The sequence below is a fragment of the Pongo pygmaeus genome, chromosome 17 (assembly GCF_028885625.2).
Source record: "Pongo pygmaeus isolate AG05252 chromosome 17, NHGRI_mPonPyg2-v2.0_pri, whole genome shotgun sequence".
Lineage (NCBI taxonomy): Eukaryota > Metazoa > Chordata > Mammalia > Primates > Hominidae > Pongo > Pongo pygmaeus.
Window position 1 is genome coordinate 34,517,648 of NC_072390.2, and position 10,658 is coordinate 34,528,305.

At 47.7% G+C, this 10,658-nt stretch overlaps 1 protein-coding gene across 2 annotated transcripts; it reads right to left on the minus strand.

Moving 5' to 3' along the window:
- Nucleotides 1-2,607: 2,607 nt before the first annotated feature.
- ADCYAP1 (adenylate cyclase activating polypeptide 1) lies at nucleotides 2,608-10,456 on the minus strand. Of its 2 annotated transcripts, XM_054461413.2 has the most exons (6): nucleotides 10,204-10,456; nucleotides 9,717-10,016; nucleotides 9,285-9,395; nucleotides 6,983-7,114; nucleotides 6,415-6,513; nucleotides 2,608-5,307 (listed from the first exon to the last, which is right to left on the minus strand). In XM_054461413.2, exons 1-6 carry the CDS (start codon nucleotides 10,389-10,391, stop codon nucleotides 5,118-5,120), a joined length of 1,020 nt encoding a protein of 339 aa, XP_054317388.2. In that variant the 5' UTR covers nucleotides 10,392-10,456; the 3' UTR covers nucleotides 2,608-5,117. The 2 variants fall into 2 exon arrangements, with proteins under 2 accessions (XP_054317388.2, XP_054317386.1); XM_054461411.2 differs by lacking the exon at nucleotides 10,204-10,456 and having other exon boundaries at nucleotides 9,731-9,859.
- Nucleotides 10,457-10,658: the final 202 nt, after the last annotated feature.

The window sequence follows — 10,658 nt, forward strand, 5'->3', positions numbered from 1 at the left end:
CTGAGACAGGAGAATCGCTTAAACCCGGGAGGCGGAGGTTGCAGTGAACCGAGATCATGCCACTGCACTCCAGCCTGGGCAACAGAGTAAGACCCTTTCTCAAAACAAAACAAAACAAAACAGAAGAGGAAGGATCGTGTTGAAGAACAGAGAGGTAAAACTGACTACTGATTACCTTAAACCCTTTAACCCTTTGACAATGGAAGCTACTCTGGAACATCTGATCAGAGGGACATGATACTAACATGGAGCTAAAACTATGTGGTTGCAAGGGAAGTGACCAGGATGACCAACTACAAACCAATGTAAGAATCCAGCAGTGATGCAATCTGCAGCAGCAGGGGCAGCTGGCATCTCCCTTCTACAAAAAAGGGTGGCAACAAAACAGAAGAGGGATGACTTGATCTTGGCTTCCAATCTTGTGATCGTGTGAACAGTAGGGTTGAGTTGAAGGTCATAGTGAGCCATCCAAGAGAAATCATCTTGTAAACAGTTGGGGAGCAGTAAATACATTCAAACCAAATTGGGATATAATGCAATTGGAAGTTGACTTCTGGATCCCCAGAATTATGGCCAGCTAGCTGCACAAGTTCTCTTCATTATAGCCATAATCTCTTAGTCCTGTGATTGAATATTTTGGACCCAACTTAGAGGATCACTCTCCTTCTGCAAGCTCCTGTAGGAGAGGTCCAACCAGACTGTACAAGTAAAATAATGCTAACTAGTAGCTTTAGTGACCTAAAGGAAATACTGAAATTGTCAAAGAGTTTAATGACCAGATATCTTGGAAGAATATGGCACAGTGATGTATTTATTACTGTATGCAGGTAACATGACCTTTTGCTTATTTCATATGAAAAAAACATTCAGACCAGCACATATGTATGCCTACATATGTCACCAATTCTAAATCTAGGCAGTCTCAAATTTTAGTGCACAGTAATATAGGATTTTTATTTAAAATGCAGATTCACTGGATCTGGCAGAGCCCTACAATTTTGCATTTTTAAGCGCCCCCCCAGATGATCACATTTCAGAAAAACATTCTGAAAAAAATACTACCTGAGCTCCCAGGTGTTAGTCAAGCTCTCTCGACCAGTGCGGTGGTCCATTTCAGGTGTTCAATAAGTGTGCATTGTATTGAATAAGTGTGTTCTCTGCCCTAACAGCATTAAGGCACCTATTACAGCTTCTTGAATACCCAAATATATCAAGTCTGCCTTTAAAAAGATGTAATTTGAGTTATCACCGAAGATAATATAGCAAGTTGCTAAGTACACGAAATTCACTTGAAGTCAGCCAAGTCTGGGGTTTATCTTTATGTTCTTGACAAGTAATTAGCCTAGCCCCAACCAAATAAATTCTTCTTCTTCATTTTTCCATTTACCACACTATGTCTTCAAGGACAAAGAGGGGCAGTTAAAATGGAGAAGAAAAATTCCTTATCCAATAAAATCAAATGCAAACATGAACTGTACTGGATTCATTTTTTCATTGACTACAAATGGGATTTCTAGACTGTGGGCTCGTCCCTATTTAATTCTAGGCCTTAAACACTGAGCTAAATTCTGAAGATAATTTTAGAATCTTCACTCATCCTTTAATTCTATTGTGACATATTTATTGATTTACTAATTGAGACCACTAATTTTTAGGATGAAACCCTGGCATTTTAAATTAAATGGTATGTCAATTATTGTGTGACTTTCTATACATTTTCTAAGACAGAAATAGTCAAGGGTGCCAAAACACACACCACTATGGTATTTGAGGGAATTTCGTATGAAAGCTTTGCCCTAAAGTTTGTAAATATGAACTAAGAAAGCATATAATCCACAAATGACTTCCTGTGTTTCGTCCTGGGCTTCAAAGTACATTTTCTTTTAAAGGCATCTAATTAACTCTTTACTTACTCATGTTCATGTTCCTTCTACCTAAAGCATTTTAATCAGAGACAGTTGTTTGTATGTCTCTAAATATTTTAAAACCTCCAAAACTGATTATTTAGATCATTTTATACAAAATTTTATCAAGACGAGTTTAGTCTGCAGAGTTACTTGTATAAGAACAATGTTAGATCCCTATCTTAGGCTGGGTGTGGTGGCTCACGCCTGTAATCCCAGCACTTTGGGAGGCTGAGGGGGGAGGATCACTTGAGCAAGACCAGCCTGGGCAACATAGTGAGACCCGGCCACTAAAATAAAAAATAAAAGAACAATGTTAGATCGCTATTTTAGATGTGTAACTAATGCTCCAGCATTGTCTCCCACTACTACCTAGTAACTTTCTGAATATTGAGCAAAGTATATACACACTAGGGGATGGAAATTAATCTAAATTGTGTATCTTATAATGTTGCAACATCATGTCTGTTTATGAGCTTAAAACCTTCTTAGGCATCTCCATCTGAGTAGCTACTTTAAATTTTTAGCAGAATCCAGTTGCCCATCGATTATTAAAGCACAGTTCATGAAAATACAAGGATGCTTAGATAGATATATATTCCAGACATAAAAAAATCTTATGGTTGCTAAAGAAATATAATACTTTAAGAGATTTTAAAGTAGTTATTTCCTGAATGTCTTTTTTCCCAAACATTAGACCAAGTTGCATTGTTTACAAAAATTTATTCATACAAATTTTACACACTTTATATAACAGTTATCAAAGTCCTAGTTATAGATATCATGTGTGTAATAATACTTGGTTAAGGTGTTTTTATAATCAGTTGCACACAAAATAAGAGCTTCAAGACTAACATCTACCTAAATTATCACTATATCATAAATCTGCTTCAGTTTAGTAAGGCTCTTGGCATTTCTAAAAAGTATACAAAAGATTAAACTGGGTGATCACTGTAAAATGCTTGCAACTAGCCACGGGAACACTAAATTAGACTTCATAAATAAAAGGTTAACTAGAGCCCTATTTCACCACTAACAGCTGACACAAATACAGAAAACTCTGCCCATTATCCAAGAAACAAATAATTAAGACTAAAATGCAAGCTGATGTGTTGCAGCATTGTAGGGCCACTAAATAGCCATCTGTGATTCGTGGCAATTTAAAAGGCGAAGAAAGGCACTAAAGCTGCAAACTGCATCCCGTGTCACATTGCCTGAGGAGACTGCGGAATTAAAGGAAGATTGATCCTATACACAGGACTCAGGCATAGACTGAATGCCTCTGTTTTCACTATTTGCAATGTGATCTCCTGGCAGCATCCATCCCACCTGGGAATGCAAATCCAATTCTGTTTTCTTTGATTTATGACTTCATACTGATCAAATCCGTAAAGGAAAAGGAAAGGTCCTTTAAACTTTACAAGCTAACGTTTAATCTTTTCTTGTTCTTTTTTTTTCTTCTTCTTCGTCTTCTTTTTTCAAAACATAAAAAAAAAATAAATAAACTTGTGCCTGAAATTTGGGAGACTGGCTGGCTGGTTTGTCTGTTGCTGCTCGATCTGATTGCTGGGTGAAGGTTCTTTTGTTTGTAAAGATTACTGTATATGTTCAAAGAATTGACAGGAAACAGACATGCTTTCTTTAGCCAAAGAAAGGATACAAGGATAGGTTCTCAGGGTCTGTTGGAGCTTGCTTACCTCACTCTTGACCACAGATATAAGATAGTACTCATACATATGAAGAAGAGGATTAAATGATTTATCAGTTAGCAAAACTGAGCAACATGTGAACACTACACATTCTAATATGACAAAGGTTGGTTTTATGAAATAAATTTTACTAAGCAATAAGCAATAATGTAGAAAAATACATTTTACCTACAAACTCAATAAACAAGAAACAAAGGGTTCATATTTAGTGCATAATTACTTATTAGTAGCTACACAAGGGTTCCTAAAGTTTACAATAAGTGCCTGCATCAAACAAAAAAAAGTGAGAAGCATTCACAAGTTTAAGAGAAGTGAATGAAAAATGGTAAACAGTACTTAAACAGTGCAGGAGGGTAGGAAGGAGAGGTCTCCATAAAACCACAAAGGAAAAGGGTAGCTCCTACAGAGCAGGTTTCAAAGGAGAGGATCCTGGCCATTTCACAAGATGAGAAGCATGGACAGCACTGGAGAAAAACACATTGTACTTTGCATCCATTTCCAATACCCAGCGCCCAAAGTCAGGACCATTGGGACTGGACTTGCCCTCAGCTTCCCAGACCTGGGGCAACCTCAAACCAGTCCCTTTCCAGGGTCCTCCTCCTACCACCTCAGGCTCTGCCTCTTCCAATATACCTCTATGTCCTTCACTTTGTTCCAATTGCCCTAATTTGGGGATATTAGATTCCCTGGCAACTCAGGAAGTACAGAAAAGACAGTGGTCTAACGAAGCTGCCTTTTCTGTACAGTTCCTCAACTCTTCTCCTAGGGAGAGGCGTGAATTCTGGGGAGAAGCACAATTTGGATCGAGCTGTTGTTTTATCAGGAGAATTTTCTTCTGGGCTGAGAGTCTGAAGAGAGACAACTACACATAAAAGGAGAATCAAAGAAAGCAGAAATATTGGAATTGCCACCCAACCAGGGGGACAGTGCCCAGTTGAGTTAGGCTGGGATTGAAGCAGCCTGCCCCAGAGACTCACTGGGAAAGAATGCCCTTCAGCAATTCTCCATATCATTACCTCAAAATCTTCCTGGAGCAGGGCATCATTGTTTATCTACAGTAGCAAATGGTAAGTAGTAATATCTTCAGGCCTGTCATGGATAAAAATACTATCCTTTTAATTCCAGTTTACAAAAATAGGAGTAATATTCAAAACAATGATTGTCTACTTTTCTATTTATTTTTATAAAAACATAAACAGCTCAGGCGAATTTTCAATCCTTGTGCACGCTTTGTATGAACTTCTCTCTATACTTATATATATATATTCTTTATATATATTTATAATATATATCAATAATTGGTCCACAAAGTATATCTGTGCATTCTCTAGTGCTTCGTAAAAAGAAAAACAATATTATTATCAAAATATTCATTTAATGGCTTTACTTCATTACATAAATACATGTTTGGATAGAACACACGAGCGATGACTGTTCAGTCAGTTTGGAAAACGACTTTTCATTGCGTCAGGGCTGTATACACAGGGTAGCTGGTAACTCATCGCTACAAATAAGCTATTCGGCGTCCTTTGTTTTTAACCCTTTGTTTATACCTTTTCCCTAAGACGGCCGCCAAGTATTTCTTGACAGCCATTTGTTTCCGGTAGCGGCTGTAGCTGTCCGTGAAGATTCCGTCCGAGTGGCGCTTGGAGAGCGGCTCCGCGTCGTCCTCCGCGCCGCCGCCTAGGCTCCCACTGCAAGCAAAGGGGTCGGGAAGAGGGTGGCGGGGCGGGAGACACAGGTTCAATCGCTGCGGGGAGCAGGCGGGCCCCACCCCACGCGGGAGCCTTCGGGGAGGGCCCGGGGCTCGCACTGCCCACCGCACCGCCTCCCTCTGCCAGGAAGCAGCCGTAGGGAGGGCTGAGATGGAAGCCCCTCGATGCCTCCCTCCCCGCCCAGGATTTCCTGGCACGAAACCCTACAGAGGGGGCCCGGGATAAGATCCGGGCAGACGACACGCGCTTTAAGCCTAACCTTTCTCCCAACGCTGACCCTTGAGATCTGACCATTCGTGTGTTTGCGCTAAATTGTCCTCACTCTTCCTCTCACCCCCGACATAAAGAGAAAATTACCAGAGAGCCCTAAATATTCCAGGCTGGCTGCTGCCCTGGAGTTTGCATCGATCCTGCAATTCCTAGTCAAATATGAACACTCCTCTCCCTCCTCACGCCAAGTTGAAAAACGTGATAATAATATAAGTCGACAGGCTGTAGGCAATATTTTTCACTGCATGAATTATTCATGGCGAAAATGTAATCTGTTTTCCTATGGGCTTTATTAAAATGTTGCCTTCTGCTGAGATAGGCTTCACGCAAGCCCTATGCTCTCAGTTTCTCTGGCGTGAGCAAAACTGTTTGGTTCCGTAAGTGTCCAAATTTGGCTATTTATTATTTCGATTTGAATCTTCAGTAAATACAACCACCCCTTTCCCCTCCCCCAAAAAGAGTCATGCTTAGAGGAAATTATAGCAAAACCTCCCTGGAAGCTTGAAGGTTTTGAATGACTGAGAGGTTTGGTTTGGTTTCTCTTTTCATTCAAAACGGATCAAACTCCCTGGCTCGCGTTCCCTTTTTCCCTCTTCCAGAGCTCTCTGGGCAAATTTAAAGCGCCACTTCAAAATCTCCGACTACGACCCGTGGCCGGTACCCACCCCAGACCCTGGGGCGCAGACTCACCCTGGCCCCCACGTGCACGCACTGCCGCGGAAGCCGAGCCGCCCGCCCTGCGCGCGCCCCGCACAGGCACCCACCCCGGCGCGCGCAAGCCACCATGCGCGGGTTAATCCTTCCACAAACTCTTACCCCACGCCCTTGGCCACGAGCGACTGCAGGTACTTCCTGGCGGACAGCTGGTCCAGCACTTTGCGGTAGGCCTTGTTAAGGATCCCGTGGGCGACATCTCTAACGGGGAGGCAAAGTGCGCGCCCAGGGTCACTGATTCTGTCCCCAGGTGGCCGCTAGAGACCCCCTTGTTGGGCGCGCGCCCCCTCGGCGGCCAGGGAGGCTGACAGAGAAACCTCCAGAGGCACAGAACTCGCGAATAACTCCCGGGATGATCTCGAGAGTAACTGCTAGGATCAGGAGTTAGTCCTGGCTCTAGGAATGGCAGATGTGGAGTGTGGGTTCCTTGACGCCACTCACTGCCACTCTTTGGGCCACAGCCCCCTCGGTCCCCACGCGGCCCTCAGGTCCACACAGACCCGCCCGCTGCTAATTTTCTGTCGCTGCAATAGGATCGGGCCAGGGAGAGGACAGGCCTGAGGACTTTCATGGGAAAAAAAAATCCTCGGTGGGTCACCACACTACCCCTCCCGTCACCGCAGTCCCGAGCTCCCAGCCGCGGGTGTGCGCGAGGCCGCGCGAATCTCACCTTCTCTCAGCCGGGTAGTACAATGCGGAGGCGTCGCGCAGCGCGGAGGCGGGGCTCCCTGCGCCCGGCGACTCCAAGTCATAGAAGTCTTGCAGCGGGTTTCCGTCCTCGTCGTACGCCTCTTCCTCTAGCCTGCGGGGTGGCCGGGGACAGAAGGTGTGGTCAGTACAAGTTCCTCCCCAGCTCTGCGAGGATCCAAAGAAAGGGGCTCGCACTGATTTTCACAGTTGATAAAAGTCCTCCGCTGAGAATTGTCTTTTCTCCCAGGACTGGGGGGTGGGAGCAGAGGTAAGGAGGAGGCAACCGCACCCAACCATTCCTATCCCGCCAGGCGGCTCGCCCACCCCCCCTTTCGCGAGTAAAGGGTCGCCCTGCGGGCCACGGCCTCAACAAGCACTGGGAAACCGAGGCATCTCCGCCGATCGCGCACACCTGTCTGCTGAAAAGGACCGCCCCACTCCCCGCCTGGCTCCCGAGCCTCCCCAAAGCAGCAACGGGCGGGGACGAGAAAGGCCCTAGGAGACTAGGCGCTGACCCACGCGAAGACCCGAATGGGGAGGCCCAGAAAGCAAAGGAGAGGATGGGTGGGGTGTGCGGCGGCCAACTCCTCAGCCACCCCCACCCCAGCCTCCGAACCCAGGGGAGCCCTTCCCCGAGCAGATGTAGGTCACGGAGAACCTCGGTTTCTATTTCGGGCAGGAGAGGATCTGGCAGGAACATGAATAATAAATGCCCCTAAACTTAGCCAGTTTGGCGGCGGCTCAGACTGTGGCGTGTCCGCACCCTCCGGTGCTTCTCGTCCTGAGAAAGTGCCAGGCACACGGGAATTTGAAAATAGCTGAGGGTGAAACGAGGGTGTTTTAAGGCCACTAAACGAATAGTTCGCGCTAATCTGTTATCGATGGCGGGGCCCCATCTCAACCCCAGAGCACAAGGAGGGGGACAGAGACCCAGCGAGTGCCTGGCGACTTCGCAGTCGCCCTCGTCTACAGCCTCCGTTCTTGACATAGGACGGGTAGAGATGGGTTAAAACAAATCCCTCTCGCTTTGGACCCCTGGAGAGACTTGGAATGCAGCCAGCGCTAGTAGCACTCTCTAGACGGGGTTGGAGTCATACTTCGTTACTTCAGTCGCCTTTTCTCCATCCTTGGAGAGGCCGGGGCAAGGCAAGCACATCACTCCGCACGCCTCGCACCCAGCCTTTGCTCGGCGATGCGCCACAGCCCTGGCCCAGGTACCCCGAACCCTGGGGTCTTTCTGGATATTGCCCTGCCTCGAGCCCAGATGCTGGAATCCTAATACAGAAGCCAGAACCCATCTCTCCGTCCAAATCAATGATCTGCGGCCCCCCAAAGCTAATGTTCCTGGGCGCGGCTCGGAGAAGGCAGCTTCGCAGGCAGAACGCGCGCTCCTCGCTGCCCCAGGCGCCGCGGGTGCGGACCCTCCCCTGCCCAGGGCTCATCCACAGTCCGGCACATCGGCCCGCGACTCTGGGGCTGCCTCCGGGAACCTGGGAAGCGCCTGCCGGTTAGAAACCCGGGGTTAAGAAAAAAGCCAAGGTTCCTCCATCCTGGGCCAGGCAGGGCTGCTCTCCCGGTCCTGCCTGCCTGCTGGCTTTCCCTTCCTCCTCCTTTGCGTCTGTTTTTTCCCCCTCCTTCGCAGTCTCCTTCTTGTTCTTCCCTCTCTTAAGTCGCTTTTCCTCAATCACACCGGGCCAACACCCTCCCCACCGCACGCCCCCCAAGACAGCCTGGGATTCAAAATGCAGTTGGAACACGGATCACTTGAAAGAAAGCTCTTCAGGGGAAAGAACTGGAATGGAATGAAGAGAAAGGGTGGAGGAGAGAGAGAGAGACCCCACCCGGAGAGTCCAGAACAAGCGGTAACAAAGCAAAGTCCGAGGGAGCTTCACGCTCAACCCCCGGCCAGGCTCCAGAGCTGAAGTTCTCCTAACTCATCCTAAGAATAGGTAAAAGAAACCAAGCTAGGGGCCATGCCCTGCCCCCATCCTGCGGGCCAGGTTGGGGGAGGGGGTGTTCTCCAGCGGCCAGAAGCTCACTGGCTCTACCCGGGACCCTGAGCTTACTAGGGCTGGGGGAGTGGTCCGAGCCGTCTCGGAGCCTGCCAGACCCTCGGCTAGAATGGGGACCCGCTGTTCAGCCAAGGCTGGCGGAGGCGCACTGGGGGCGCAGAGGGCGATGCTAGTAGTCTGGACCCAAAGGACTGCAGGAAGGAGACCGTAAGGAAGTGTCTGTGACTGGGAAGCCCCAGCTCCTGCTTGGGCCGGGCAGCCAGCACCTACCTGATCCCGGGGAACCGGAGTCCGGCGGCGGCAGGTGAGCTGTAGACGCTGCTGTGCATGATTATCCCATAGACCAGCAGGGCCAGTCTCGCTCCGCTACACATGGTCATTCTGCGCAGGATGGGAAAGAGGACACACAGCTGTGAGAACGCCCCTGACCTTCCACCCTCCAACCCCAAAAAACTCTCGAAGCTGGGGGAGGGACGGAGCGAAGCCCCGGCTCCCTGTGTTGAACACCACTTAGCGACAGCCGGCGCGCGCCCTGTCACTTCTTGCTTGCTATAGTTAGAAAAAAATATATATGCATATAGCCGGCGCCCAATAACTAGCCAGACCTGGTTGAAGGAAAGCTAACTACCCTGACGCGATGCCAAGCGAAAGAATCAGCAGTCGAGTGAGTCGGTCGGTTTGATAAGATTTTCTTTCCCTTACCGTTCAACTCTTACCGCTGTCAGGAGAGGGTGTGCTGCCAAGTAGGACGGCGGGCAAAGGGTTTCTTCAAGTTTCTGCGCTGGAGTCACAACCCGAGAGGCATCACCGTCTGGCGTTGGTGTCTGAGCAGAAGCCGCAGGAACGAGCAGGAGCAGCAGGAGGAGCTGCAGGACTTGTTTGCCGAGGCTCGTGTTCTGTTCAAAAGTTTGTAGACGCGCAGAACTAGGAGGGAGCGTGACACGGAGAGAAGGGGGCGAAGAGAGAGAGACAGAAGAAAGAAAGAGGGGGCGAGGAGGTAAAGGGCGGAGGAGCAAAGTGGCCGTAAGTCCACCCGGAGGAAGAAGCAAGCGATTAAGGAAAAGAGAGAAAGTCAGAAAAGAAGGGGAGAAAGGAAAGGGAGAGGGCGGGTGGCCAGCCGGCCTTTGTAGGAGCTGCGAGGGTCGGCAGCGCCTTCTCTGCTCCGAGGTCTCTCTGGCTGCCTCTGAAGCTGCGGCTTCTGCTGCTGCTGCCGGTGGTTACAGAGGTGACCGGCCTTCTGCTCGTATTTATCTGTGCAGTTAGCAAAAATCTATCCGAACATGGTTTTTGGAGAGCCCTCTTTGTCAACATCTGTCTGCCTGTTGCCTTTAAGTACAGAATATTTTGTTGCACTGTTGCGCTCCGATTTTTATTCATGAAATGACTTCCTTTTTTTTTTTCAGTCACGTAATGATCGGGTATCAGAAAAAGACGTCAGCATCCTAGTCCCTCAAGGAACATATTAACTATTCTGTGCTGTCCTCCTGGATGATAAGATCCGGAGTCATCGACTTCTCATAAACACCTTTCACTCATACAATCCAATTTTTAAGAAGTCCAATTATTTTGATGGTTTTCAATTTCACTCATTTCTCAAGGACAGGTAAAGAATTTTTAGAATTTTGAGGATGACAAAAGTTATGT

Bases quoted from the DNA above. Each gene is read 5' to 3' on its own strand.
- ADCYAP1 (XM_054461413.2), bottom strand. From the start codon at position 10,391: ATGAATAAAAATCGGAGCGCAACAGTGCAACAAAATATTCTGTACTTA. The intron at 9,396-9,716 runs GTAAGGGAAAGA...CATCCTGCGCAG, and splicing joins ACAGCGGTAAGAGTTGAACG to AATGACCATGTGTAGCGGAG. The intron at 6,514-6,982 runs GTGAGATTCGCG...CCTCCCCGTTAG, and splicing joins TACTACCCGGCTGAGAGAAG to AGATGTCGCCCACGGGATCC.